Source organism: Perna viridis, chromosome 2 (assembly GCF_037379345.1).
Source record: "Perna viridis isolate PV_CMFRI_1.1 ecotype Kerala chromosome 2, ASM3737934v1, whole genome shotgun sequence".
Classification (NCBI taxonomy): Eukaryota; Metazoa; Mollusca; class Bivalvia; order Mytilida; family Mytilidae; genus Perna; species Perna viridis.
Window position 1 is genome coordinate 68144369 of NC_142446.1, and position 14959 is coordinate 68159327.

General features: G+C 32.7%; 1 protein-coding gene across 3 annotated transcripts in view; it reads right to left on the reverse strand.

Moving 5' to 3' along the window:
- LOC148626646 (uncharacterized) overlaps positions 1–14959 on the reverse strand; it is a 71897-nt gene continuing 56938 nt past the window's right edge. For all 3 annotated transcript variants that reach the window (XM_088570809.1, XM_088570808.1, XM_088570810.1), the window contains 11 exons: positions 14187–14282; positions 13395–13528; positions 11442–11518; positions 10442–10570; positions 9218–9307; positions 7908–7973; positions 6829–6935; positions 5838–5939; positions 4374–4609; positions 3115–3248; positions 1–2533 (listed from right to left, as the gene is read on the reverse strand). In XM_088570809.1, coding sequence (XP_088426935.1) covers positions 1481–2533; positions 3115–3248; positions 4374–4609; positions 5838–5939; positions 6829–6935; positions 7908–7973; positions 9218–9307; positions 10442–10570; positions 11442–11518; positions 13395–13528; positions 14187–14282 — 2224 coding nt within the window. In that variant the 3' untranslated portion in view covers positions 1–1480. The remainder of the gene's footprint in view (positions 2534–3114; positions 3249–4373; positions 4610–5837; positions 5940–6828; positions 6936–7907; positions 7974–9217; positions 9308–10441; positions 10571–11441; positions 11519–13394; positions 13529–14186; positions 14283–14959) is intronic.

A 14959-nucleotide genomic window follows, 5' to 3' on the forward strand; every position in this document is an offset into this window, starting at 1 on the left:
TAAATATTTAACAAAATACTACTCAACACTATCACAAGGTCTTTAGGATTTCTTTCATACAATACATACAGATTTTCAAACATTTGAGATAAGATTAAAAGAAAATGCTGTTGACACTGAAACAAAATTGCAACACAAGTTTTCAAGTCTTAAAAAAAAAAAAAACATAACGAAACATTTGTTCAGGACCAATATAGATTTGTGCCTATAAATTACTTAGTTAAAAATGTATTGGAAATGTATGTAAACCTGAATTTTTTTCACACGTTAACTGTCCAATGGAAGACTTATAATAACCATAATATTTTATTCACTTGTTTTATGAATTAATTTGTTAGTTCTAAACATATGAAAAACATCAGTTGCAATTTTTCTTGTGTATACATACACTAATAAAACCAATATTATTCATTTGTCATATCAGAAACAATGGAATTATGGGTAAAATGATAGATGTTGGATTGTTTTATGCACAAACAATCCATTTTTAAATCATGATATCACACCATATTTTTCTTAAAAGCAAGTCAACTCATTTTGGTGTACGCAATCAAAATTTTCACCCATAATACACTATTGATGGGTATTGAATAATAATTTTGCAGTCTATTTTAAAACCAGATAATAAAATTGAAAAAAGGTTTAAATTCCCATAGAACCATGGTTACAAAAGAACGATTGCAAAGTAATTTGTTTATAAATGGTAAACTTTTGATCTCCATGCAACTAATCACATTCATGTATATGTCATGTCTTGTGAAAAATTAAAAATTTGCCTTACATTATTTTTTTTACAATAAACTGTATTAATTTTATCTTGTAGACAATAATAAAACGTCTATTGATGATGAATTTAAAAATATAAATGAAATGAAATAAATAAACTACATTGCATCAAACTGTGTAAATCACAAAAAAAAAAACAGTGAAACCTGTGAACCTGACACCAGAGGCTTACAGAGTCCAGTGCACCTGACACCAGAGGCTTACAGAGCCCAGTGTACCTGACACCAGAAACTTACATAGTCAAATGCACCTGACACCAGAGGCTTACAGAGTCCAGTGCACCTGACACCAGAAACTTACAGAGTCCAGTGCACCTGACACCAGAGACTTACAGAGTCCAATGCACCTGACACCAAAGGTCTATAGAGACCTATGCAACTGACATTAGAGGTCTATGGAAACCTTTTCACCTGACGCCAGAGGTTTACATAATTCTGTGAAAGGAAGGTCTGCTACAGTGAAATCTACCAAAACCATACCTTTAATGTATTGTAGAATATGTTTGATTTTGACATGTGTTTAGTTAACACAGTTTCTGGTTTGGATAGGTTTTAGGTTTAATCAGGTTAAGACAGGCTTGACTGGATCTATTGATGCTATTTGACAGTATTAAATGACATTTCCATAGAATGATTCATAAAAAAAAGTATAAGATTAGGTTCCACTGTTAAATTATTCCTAATTTAGACTATCATCACAGGCTCTTTTGTTTTTTCATACTTTTGTCTTTCTTGGTCAAGTTTTCTAGTACTTCAATCTTTCCCCCCTCTGGAACAGCATGAGACATGGCTTCAGTATATGACGATTTCCTCAAATTATGATCCTGACTGATCAGTAACTTTGCAGGGTCATCCTGTTCATTCTGGTAAGAACCAGTATCATCTAGTCCAAACATGATGGATTTTGGATCAATTACAGGTGAAGAACTGGTTCCTGGTCTAAAGTCTGATTTACTGGAAGGGGAACCAGTTTCGTCTGTGTTTTCACCTGAGCTGATGGAATGATCAAGTGCTTTGGTTTGGTGCATAGACTTTTTCTTATGAGATTTAGGTTTTATTTCAGATTTTAAATCAAATTTAACCTTCGAACTTTTTTCACAGGATGGATCAGTATCAGCACGAGTAATTTGATCATGTTTATCCCCACTACCACTCATTGAGCGAGATTTTTTAAATCTAAATCGTCTCCTTTTCTCTGCTGAGTCAGTGGAAGCTGCAGAACTTCTAGATGTGTCATGTTCATCTGTATCCTCTTCCCCTTCTCCATGCTCTTGTATTGCATCGAATGGTCTTGGACTTCTGGACGGTGATTTATGATTAACCAACTGTGTAACCTCAGGTTCAAAGTTCAATGTTAATGCTTTTTTAAAAGGATTTCTTTTCTTCCTAAGAGAAGTTTTTCTTTCTTCTCCATTTTTCAATGCATCTCCAACACCTCTAAAGTAGTTCATGTCTGGTTTCATTCCAGTGAAATCAGATGGACTACGATCTCTCTGAAACTTAGGACGTTCTGGCACAGCCAAACTCAACCTTCTACGGTAGTTACTAGCAGCCATGTTAGATGCAGCAACACTTGACCTGCGAGGACTATGATGTATATTTGTTTGAGATCCTACAGGCGTGGATGTTCCACCTCCTAACACAGCACGTGACATTCTTCTTGTTCTCATTTGTTTTTCTTGTAAAAATTTCAAAAGATCAGCACTGCTGTCATTTTTCAAGTTTTTGTCCAGTTTTCTATGAACTACCTAAAAAATATACATGCAATTGTTAGGCATTCAATGGATCAAGATTATGTTTCTAAATCCCGGAGTAGATCAGTAAATTATAATAGGGGTCCTAATCTCTACACTTTTATTAAATAGATGAAAAGGTTTCTAGGATATAATTTTCTCATTTTTGCCAAAATTTTGCACATTGAAAATTTATAAAATTTTCCTAGAAAAAGGGACTTATTTTCCCTACATCTGCTCATTGTTCAACAAAGCCTATCAAGCTTTCATTTGAAACAGAATAAAATTAGTACAAGTTACTTTGACACTTACACGAGATTGATGTAAAATGCTGAATACAAATGTTCCAATAATTTGTAAGAGTTGTGTACCTTACCCTAGGTCTACTACCTTAAAACAATTACAAGTCTAGATGGCACAGAGTTGACAAAATAGACAGATTATATCATTCACCTGTAAAATAGGGATTTTAACAATATTGAGGTCCAGACATGGAGACTTTGCCTACTCTACAATTTATCATTTGCACAGATGTATATGAGCACTTTCAAAGTTTTTACTCATCTACAACCTGGACAGAGAAAGAAAACACTTACATCACGTCGTGATGGCGCCATTAAACGTCTCACATCTTTTGCTGTAGGTTCCATGTCTCTAGGATGTTCTTTCCTCCTAAATTGTGGAAACAAGGATTTCTTGCGACCAGCTTTCTCAAATGTCTTTCTATCTTCTGCAAATGATAAAAGTTATTAAGTTAAGCAGTCTTTATAAAACAGACAGGAGATTATTCATGTATGTAAAAAAAACCAACACAAATCACTTTCATATCTGATTAAGAAACAGCTACGGACTACTGTAAACATATCAATTTTCATGAATTCTATCAAGTGAACATATTCGTATCAATTTTTGCAATATCACAAAACTGATAAATTTATTTAGTGTTAAAAAGTTCCACAGGTACTATTTTTCACGCTTTTCTGTCCATTGTGAAAATAGCAAAAATTAGTACACAGCAAAAATGAATACTTTTACAGTATAAGCAATATAAACAGTCTTAGTATGTCATTCTGTTGTCACTCTTTTGAGATAAAAATCATATATAGGTTGTACATGAAATTAGCACTTTGCATGAGTAAACAGAGTTATCGTTCTTGATTGGATCTGATTTGGTTGATTTGAGAGATGAATGTTTGGTTTTCTAAAAATTGGACCTTTATCAACCCGCAAAATATAGATCTATATTGGCCCAAAATTTGTATTTTCTTAAAAAAAAAATGGAGACATATAGATATTAGCACCCAAAGTCAATGATTAGTTCAGAATTGCAAATACACACCATGAGTTTCTGAAATTTACATACTAAGTATCAGCCACGTTAACAATTCTTATAGATATCAGTATTTCAAAGGGAAAAGATTTAATAATACTGGAGTACTAGATCTTGAAACACATTTTAAAATAACAAACTCCTTTCTTCATTTGAATAAGTTGAGTTGTCATAACCAGTACATATTTAAAGGATTCAGCAAAAGGGAAGCCATTAGACAAGAAGAAATACAAGTAACCCAGAAAATAGACATTTTTCAAATTTGCTTTTTCCCTGTCCCCAAATGTAAATTTTACCATCTTATGGTGATGTTAAACATATTTAGACATTTATATAATGTATTGTTAGGTTTTTAACGATCCATCAACCTGTAAGAGTGATTGTTGACTTCTAATTAGACGATTAATTATATATATAAAAATGGGTTGATATATTAAAGGGTTAATAAAAATGGTTTATATATATGAAAAGGGTTGATACATAGAAAGGTGAAAGGTTTGACTCATGCAGATTGTTTCATCCAACCTTCTCTTTCTTCTGCAATCTTCTTGTCCAGCCAATCATCCAACATCTCTGGATGGAGCATATTTAGTTCTGTCGAGGAATGCATCGGTGATGTTATTGGAGTACTGCCCATGTCCACTGGTATTGGTGCTGGGGTTGGTGAGTATGATCCTGGTGCCGCTATTGTGATAGGTGGCAGCACTAGATCATTATCACTTTCTTCATCTTCATCTTCTGGCTCAGTCTCTTCTTCTATACTACAAATAAAATGAATTTTTCTTTGTGTCTGTTTATATTGTGATTATCTCCATTTTTATTGCTTCTAACTCTATTTACAAGAGAAGTTAAAGTGTAGGATCTCCCCTCAAATGACTGTGACCTTTAAATTAATAAATGTACGGAATTCATATAAATAAGATTTTATTCAAAATACTTAAAAAATCTGCTTATTCTAAGGTGTTCAACATGGTGTTAATGAAAACAAGTACTATCTTTTTAAAAAAGGATAGCAGACACAGTAAAATTTTGTTCTTTTTACTTATAATTTTCTACATTTCAATCAAGAAAATAATACAAGGCTCGCAATTTCAATTTTAGATACAGTTTTTGGTCAACCAGGAAACAGAATTGCAATCAGGTGACTCGTTTCCATAGGAGAAAGTTTTTAAGGTTATAAAAAGGCATAAAAGGCGAAACTATATCGACTGTGTCGGAAAAAGGGGTAGATTGAGAAGATCTAACAGTAGGAGAATTATGGTGGGTGTATGTTGATTAAAAGTGGTCAAAATACAGTAATAATGCATTAAAACATATTTGTCATTTACAACAAATGTGTACAAATATTGTTTATCTGTGTGAGTAATTGGTCTTTATGGTGTTAAGTACCATATGAATTTAAGTCATTTTTGGTGACAAATTTCTATCAACATCATTCCATTTACCTTCTATTCCAAGCTTTACCATAGTTATTTAATGATATCTTTTGCTCTGGAAATTCAAAGTGAAATGTGTGAATTCAGTGAAACCTGTCTAAAATGAACCGTAAATAATAAAAAAAACCTGTCTAAACTGAACCCTGAATATTCAGAAAAATTGTCTAAACTGAACCCTGAGTATTCAGAAAACCTGTCTATACTGAATCCTGAATAATGAAAAAAACCTGTCTAAACTTAACCCTGACTATTCAGAAAACCTGTCTAAACTGAACCCTGAACTTGTTTAAACTAAACACTGAGTATTCAGGAAACCTGTCCAAACCAGATACTTTGCAACTTCTTCCATATCAATTTATTGTGTTTTGAACCTTGGTAAACTGAAACCTGTATAAACTGATCTAAATCTAAAGTCCAGAAGGAGTTTGCTTTGGACAGATTTCACTGTACATGTACATATTTTAATATGTATTGTCATGGATACGTTAAAAGTGGTTAGTACACTATTTGATGGATATAATTTTTGGGGACAGTATGTTTGTACATAACTTACATCTGATTCCTAACTTCATCTGGTATTAGTAGTGGTAGATTTTCATCACTGACATATTTTTCCTGAATCATTTTACTGCCAGCCAAACCTTCAAAATGTTGTCTGAAACCAAACAGAATATCACATAAGAAATTCATATAAACAAAAATTGCTCATATAAGTTTGAATACACAGTATGGCCTATTTTCTGATCATATACCGTTCAAAAAAGTTGATATCTTGTATGATGTAATAATTTGAGAAAATACAAAGAAATGTCACTTTTTTTCAAAATTTGTATTGAGAGATGTGGAATAATTGCCTTAGAAGCAGAATGATTTCTTTACACTCTAAAATTACAGAGCGCCCTGTTATGTACATGTAGTTTCTTTTCATTTTAAAATACCTGTATTTTAATATATAATAAACATAATTCCCATAAAAAACTGGGTTTCTCATATCGGAGTCATCTGCAAGTTGTGCAAATGAAAACCCCAAATCCACTCGGATCAAAACTAAATAGCAGGTATACAATGGCATTACAAATATACTTAATCAATCATTTATAAATATCTAAAAGTCTCATTAGAAGCTTTGAAAGGGGTTTAGAAGGAGTTGAAGATACAAGCTGGGTATCCTTACCATTATGACAGATAAAGTCTAACAGTATATTAAAGTAAAGTTAATTTAGATCAAAAAGAAAACAAGAGCACAATGTATTACCAATCAGTTTCATGATGATTATCCAGAACTAATTTAGATAAAAATAACAAATAAAAGCAGGCACACAAGAACATCCCACATGGTACATTGCTGCATAAGTTTAAGGTTAAGGACAGGTCTGAATACAAGACAGAAATATAGAGAGACAGAATGGTTGAAAGATGGACAGAGCAATATTTACATGACACGAAGACCAAGTATGTCTGTTTTTATATATTTTTCTCCATTTTTTAAACATGACTTGACATAAGAAGGAGTTGTTCCCCTTTTTTCTCTCTAATTTACTTACTGCAAAGCAATCTTTTCATACAATGACATGATATGTTCATCTGTTGATGTAGGATTTTTCTGCAACCAGTGCTTCAGGTATTTACTGTTGTAGAACTCAAGTATTTCCTGTAAATAAAAACACATTTGAAAATACTTAATTTGGAAAAGAAAGCTGGATGGTGTGCTTGGCATAGTACAAATGATCAGTAGTGCCATGATTTCTTTCATATTTCACAGTTCCTACTTGACATTTCTCATTTCCAAGTTGACATTTCTCACTTCCAAGTTGACATTTCTCACTTTCACACTTCACATTTCCCACTTTCAAGTTATCATTTCTCAGTTCCATGTTGGAACTATGAAATGTCAACTTGGAGCTGAGAAATGTCAAGGTACAACTGCAAAATGTCTAACATCAATCAGGAAATGTGAAAGAAGTCATGGCACTACCAGTCTTTTATAGCATATGCCCAAAAGTTGCTTAAAAAATTTTTTGGCATTAAAATCTGATTTTTCACTACCCCCCCTCCAATATTTTTTGCATAGCTTTGCTAGGCCTATAGTTCTACTAATACCACCCTTAATCTGAAATCCCTGCAAACTGATAATGATCTATTATCTGAGTTAGAGAAATACAATGTTTATTTATGCAGCCCTACAACAGCTGTCTTATGATTTATTCCCTGGTAAACAATTGTAGATGCAAGAAATAAAGTGTTAGTCTTACAATACATAAGGACACACGATATTTTATGATTATAAAATTTAATCAAAATAGTATTATCATAAGTAGGTGTACATGTCAACCAGAAATTAAAAAACCCAAATCATATAAACCCAGAAAAATAATTAGAAATGAAAATATTAGTTCTATAATAAAAAATTATGTAAATAAAAAAATAACAGAAATACTTTAATGCCTCACAAATTTCAATCCATCTACTATTTATCATGAGAATAAAATGTTAAATCCTTATTTAATGATTAATTTTCTGTCCATATGAAATGTGGTTTTATCTACAAAATGAGCTGAAAATCGTGGCAGCAAGTTTCTATGGATTCTGTCAAATGAACATATTATTTGTTGATTTTACATACCCTGAAATGGTGTTCCCCTCTCCTCCCCAACACTTCTTCAATTCCAGCCATTACATGGTCTGTCACCTGTAGAATATGACAATGATTTGATTTTCAGGGGAGATAACTACAGTCCTTGAACCGATTCGCGCAAATATTAGATGGACCGATGACCGCTAACTGATTGATCCCTGACCAATCGATGACCGCCGACTGACTAATCACTAACCAATCGATAACCGATGACCGATCTGATCGCAGACTTGTTATGTAAAATGATGGATGATCTGTTAAAAATAAAACAAATGTAAAATGAAAGTATAAATTGATGTTGAAATCTAATGGATTATGTAAATATGTATAAAATTGACAAGGAAAACAACAGAAACCGTAAAATATATTGATCGCTCTGTGGTCACGTGATGTGATCACTGGTTTAATAAATCGGTTTGACGAATCAATGACTGATCGGAAACTGATCCTTGATTGATGACCAATCGCAAGTTTTGTTGCTCGGATTGTTTCAGGTACTGTATCATTAATATTCAAATTTTTATTATTCCAGAAATGAATTTGATGACATAGTATGTGTATTTGAGATGTTTTTCTTTCATTAAAATACTTGAAAATTTTTCACTTAATACAAAAAACCTTTTAAGATTTTTATTTGAAGGAACACAAGCCATTAGGAAATAAATAACTAAAATTATTTGCCATTATAAGTCAAATCACAATTCTATTTAAATTTGTTTTCTACTTTTATCAGTTTCAAACTACATTTAAATTCCCTTTCAGAAGTGACAAAAAAGGGCATTCATGGAACATTGATTAATACCCCCCACTTAATGGTGACAAAAAGGGGAAGCAAAATTTTTAAAATGGCCAAATTGAAAACTACATTTTGAATTTAGCTGAAAATTGAACTTAACCTGTATTTTATAGTGCTTAACAACAATACAAAATTTCAAAACATCATTAATCTGTTCTAAAATTATCGTCTGGAAACTGTACGGGACTAACATGCAACCTTCTGAAAAGTATCACAAAATACCTTGCAACTTCTTGTGGCAGGGTATAAAATAAGTCTCTGATCTTAATTTTCAATTTCCTGGGATATCCTTAGTGCATGTTCTTTCTGAAGATCCTTTATACATGAAAAGAGTCATAACTGAACCCTGAATAAACCAGAAACCAGTCTGAACCAGACATCTTCTGAAGTCCAATCAATTAATGGATTTCAAACCCTGTAAACCAAACACCTGTTAAAACAGAACATTTAAGTTCAGTTTAGACAGGTGAATCAAATATCTATTTCTATATTTTCAGCTTACATGAGAATTAATTTCTTCACCAATGGTAACTTTATCTGTACTCTCCAACTTGACTCTTAAAAACTTTACCAATGGCTTGATAGATATTCCCTGATAAAAATATAATCATTGATTGGTGTAGGCATTATTTGTAAGAGCTGATAAGAAACAAAAAACAAAAATGATGTATAAACTTAATTTGGGAGACTTTTAAGTGTAAGTGTTTTTAAGAATCAGGCAAAATCGGAAAAATCAGAAACGGGCATCTCAAACCCCACCAATCTAACAATATAATGTTACTTGAGGATGCTTTCTGTATTTTAAAAGACTATTATTTGTTTTCTGCATCACTGGATTTGCTCAGAAATTTTTCAATATAATGTTAAAAAATGAGGTTTTTGACAGAGTTATCTGCCCTTGAAATGTTCATTTTCAGTGCATTTCAATGAAATTATAACTCAATGCGCAAACATGATGCAAAAAATCTTGTCTTTTATCTATGCTTCTGATGGTGCAAATTGTCAATTTACACTATGGTTTTTTTTTCATACTATGTTTTACCCAGTGCCTGATTATTACAAAAACTGACACTTAAATATTAAACCTCCTTGCAGATTAACTCAAAAGAGTGCTTCAGTTTTGAGTGCAATTTAATTTAATAACTTACAAGTTTGAAAATAAATTGCCACAAAGGATTGATGGCACAATTGAGTTCCTTCTTGGTAAAAAAAAAGAATGTGAAAGAAATCATTCAAATTTTTTTTTATGGAAAAGAAGTTTACTTGATAATTTGGGTCTGAAGGCATTCAAAACTTTTAGCATCTTGATTATACAGGCATACCTGTCTCAAGGAGGTAGACCTACGGTAAGGGACATAACTCATGAAATCAGTGATATGTTTGTATTCTATTTAATTTCTTCAAAACCTGTCAGGCTTTCACTTGAAACACAATGAAAATAATCATAATCTAAGTTACTTAGATGCTTTTCTGTGATTCTTGTTAAATAGTTTACACAAGCATACCAATGATTTGTAGGAGATATGTCCCTTAACCTAGGTCTACCTCCATGTGACCTTCCAAGGGAGATTAAAACCATGGTCACAAAAGACAGGTGGTCTTAATGTATAGCTTAATTTTACATAGAGTGCACTACTTAAAGATATTTTAATGCAAGTCTTTTAAGACAGGCTATTGCTGAATACATATGGTTGCTATGGACATGTTTTACTGTAATTACACATACCTGTACAAACACTGTGAAGAATATTAGTACCATCAGAGTAGTAGTAAACATGGCTTTAGGGAGATCACCATTACCTTCTAAAAGGTCAACCAATGAGAAGGCTACAGCACCCCGCAAACCTCCATACGCCTGAAAATATACACATCAATATTTGTAAATTTTAATATTATCCAATTGCTTTAAATTTCTATTGTCACCAAGAATTATTTCTTGAGGTGTTGTCATAGCAACATAATATATGAATTTGTTTAAATTGTCAATTCTCCTCTGTAGAAGTATCATGTGTTAAATCTATTTAGCAGAACTAATAACTGCTTCCTGATTTTGTTTTAAGCATCATTCAGTTAAATTATTATTTTTGCTATCTAGAATAAAAAAATCTTGGTTGGAGGGGAGGGGTTACTTCAATAATCATTAAAGGGTGGTTGGATGGAGGTGTTACTTATGACAGAGTGGTTGGAGGGGATGGGTAACTTCAATAATCACTAAAGGTTGGTTGGAGGGAAGAGGTTACTTCAGTAATCATTACAGTGTGGATGGAAGGGAAAAATACTTCAGCAACCATTACTGGGTGGATAGATGGGAGGGACTACATCAGTAAGGGGAGGTTGGAGGGAAGGGGTTACTTCAGCTACCATTACAGGGTGGATAGGTGGGAGGGATTACCTCAGTAAAGGGAGGTTGGAGGGAAGGGGTTACTTCAGCAACCATTACAGGGTGGACAGATGGAAGGGATTACCTCAGTAAAGGGAAGTTGGAGGGAAGAGGTTCTTCAGCAGCCATTACAGGGTGGATAGATGGGAGGGATTATCTCAGTAAAGGGAGGTTGGAGGGAAGGTGTTACTTCAGCAATCATTACAGGGTAAACAGATGGGAGGAATTACCTCAGTAAAGGGAGGCTGGAGGGAAGGGATTACTGCAACCATTATAGGGTAGATATAAGGGAGGGGACATTTGAATTAAAAGGCAGGTTTTATTAGCAGAAATAAATAATTTTTACCATAATAAACTGCTCTTCTTTACCAATTCTTCTCACTCTGTTAGATTTGTTGACAAAGCAAGTTAACAGGAAAACAACTACAAAATACAGAAGATGGAACCATAAATGACAGAGGCCATTTAGTTTCAGGGTTGGCACAAAAATAAGGCAGGTAGGATACCAGGAAACAGACATATCATTTTTTTGGCCTATGCTACCAACATCAACAAAGATCTTATAACTAGCCACATTAATGACAAAAAGTGTGGATACATTCAATCAATTAAACGGAATATAAAGCTGCTTTCTCTCCATGACCTCTCAATGATCGAGTATATCTCAAATGACGAGACGGAATCCATCATCGTGATGGTAACCATATAATTACATGACACCTTTTTAATTTACTGGTGCATTTCTTACATCATCTATTCGTCTGCCTGTTTCATTTCTACTTGGACATAACCAGGAGTTTATTCAATTCCAGTTGTCAATAATTTTCATCAAAAGACGGAAAAGAGACATAGATAAATATCCATGAGACAAAAAAAATGAACTTGAAATAAAAAACATTGTCGGAGATATTATTCTAAAGGAACATTTTAAATGTATCTGTTAAAAAGGACTCAGTTTTCAATTATCAAAAAAATTCCTAATATGATTGACAGGATGCATAATGCTATAAATTTAATAAAATTGGATTGAAAAATCAGTGTACTGGAAGAATCTCAGAGGAGCTCATTTAAATATGATGGGAAAATCCACATAATAAGTCTCATGTAGTTTTTTTTTTCTCAAAAAAAGAACTGATTGATTTAAGATCCATAAGCTTGATTATTTATATGGTAATGGCAACATCAATTATTGATATTTTTCCGGTGAAAAATAGTTTTATTTCAATACGAAAAGTAGGCAGGAAAATTTTTGTCTGCATTTCTTGCCATTCTTCATCGTGTAAGCTTATGATGAGATATTATAAAATTAGAGTAACTAATGGAACATTAAATGATACACTGTCATGTTGAAAAAAATTTAGGGGGTAAAAACAAATGGCTGTAAATAACCTAATCAAAGTGAAATTTATACTTGATCTGTATTTTATGATTCTCAATGACTATAATATTTGAAAAAGACTTTTTAACATCTTCAAGAGTTATCATGTGGAAACCATCAGGGGAAGACAGACAGACAGACAGAGAGAAGGACACACAGAAGGTATCACAAACTACCTTTCCACTTCATGTGATGAGGTATAAAAAGGCAGCTGCACACTGGTTAAGGTATTGTAAAAAATCAACTTTAAGGAGGTAGACCTGAGGTAAGGGGCACAACTCTTATAAATCATTGGAACATTTGTATTCAGCATTTGACATCAATCTCATGTAAGAAACTTGGAATGATTTCATTCTGTTTCAAATGAAAGCTTAATAGCCTTTGGTGAAATTGAATTTGATACAAACATATCACTGATTTCAAGAGTTATGTACCTTGCCCTAGGTCTACCTCCTTAAAGCACAAATAAGACAACAAATCCGGGATTTTTGTAGTGTTCAAACTACTATAATACGATTTTAGGCCTATTATGCCTATGATGGACTGAGCTCTATGACATATTTTAAACAAAACAGTGCCTCTGTACATGTGCAATGGTCAAAAATTTTTTTCACTTTCTATCAGGTGTTACATTCTACAAATATAGGACGCCTCTGACGCACTGTCCACATTAAAAAAAAGGTGAAATAATAAAAAAAAATAGACCATCCTTTCATGATGGAAAATATACAAAAAATCATTGAAATTGGTCAAAGTTTGTTTGATCTATGGTATGATGAATGAGATAACAGACAGGTGGATTGACAGTGCTATACTATAACATGTCTCTCAATACATCAGTATATAATATTGTTTTGCACACAATAGTGCATCTCTCAATAGAGGATTTACATTTCATTCAATGACCAAGCCTAAACTTACCAAAGAATCTATAGAAAAGACAAAGTGCTAAAGTCCAGAGAATAAATCCTAGATGCCAATTGTCATGTTTAAACATCCCATCTTTACATAAGGCTATACCCAAAAACACAAATATCACACAATCACTGATAGAACTGAAAAATAAGAACAACAAACCTACTGGACAGTGGCAAATTCATTAAAGATTCATTTAGGTAGAAACCATTTGATTTTTAGGGGGAGGGGGGCTAGGATCAAATTTTAAATAAAAAGGCAAGAACATAATGTATGGTTTAAAAAAATCCAGGATTAACAATTTGGTAAATCCAGGACAGGCTAGAATAAAATATCAAAAGTCAGGTCAGAATGTATCCTGAAAACAAATACACAAAATCTGATCTTACCCCCTACATACATAGAAATCAAATGGTTGCTTCCTTATGACATACTAGGTGCTCTTTCTAAAACATTGAAGTAAAAAAGATAGATTTCAAGATGTCAGGGTGAGTTCTTTCTTTAAAACACATTCTATTTGAAATTTTTTTCAAAACATTAAATAATTGCTAAAATTTATGCTATTATTTTTAACATTAGAGAAATCTATGAGACAAAAATATAGCATTATGATTAAGTGTCAATATCTAAATAAACCATAAACTTCAACAAATTTAAATTTTCCTACAGCATGATATTTTTTTTAATATTCTGCAATGGTACTAAAAATACCATCACTACAATGGCACAGGACTTCTGTGATTTACCTCTGCATTTTACTAATGTATTTTATAGTGGAAGAAGACTCCTGTGACTTACCTTTGCATTTTACTGAAGTATTTGATAGTGGTACGAGATTTCTGTGATATATTATGGAATGCATACTGTGCTTGGGCAAGACCACAGGCGATGATGCTGAAAGAGGAAAAAAATATACACCAAAGGGGCAGATCCAATGTTTTGAGAGTGAAGAAGGTGATTCAAACAGAAACAGTTTTTTAACTAAGTAAGATACAATATGGGGTAAAAAAAATTGAGGAAAAGCAGATTTCAACATTTTTTCCAATTTCAGTGGAAGGGGGGGGACTAGACATCTTCTCCACCCCTTTGAATATATCTCTGTCATTTAGTACCATTCTGTGTAAGAATCAGGCAATGAGTGGCACATAATTTTAGTCAATTTGGACTTTTTAATAAAATATATTCAAACCATCTAGAAAACAACCAAAAAGCTTAAATCAAATTTAATTACGCAATAATTACCAAATACATGAAACAGATCCTTGGGTAAAGCATAACCGAATATATAAAACATGTAGCCAACTGTAATACATATAGTGTTTGCAGGAATGGATTTATGGTAAAAAACTTCTGTAATTTGTCAATTTATGGAGTTCAGAATTTGACATGTCTTAACACAACTTTGTCCCTTTTAATTAGAAATAATGGTTTGAAAGATCCACAAAAACAGCTGAAAATGGTCCCCCATGGAACAATTATACCTAAACAGTTACCAAGTAATTACTCTTAAATTGTGTTTCACAAAATGTCAAGTTAATTGATGGCACAGGGTTAATGTGACATAGTTTCAT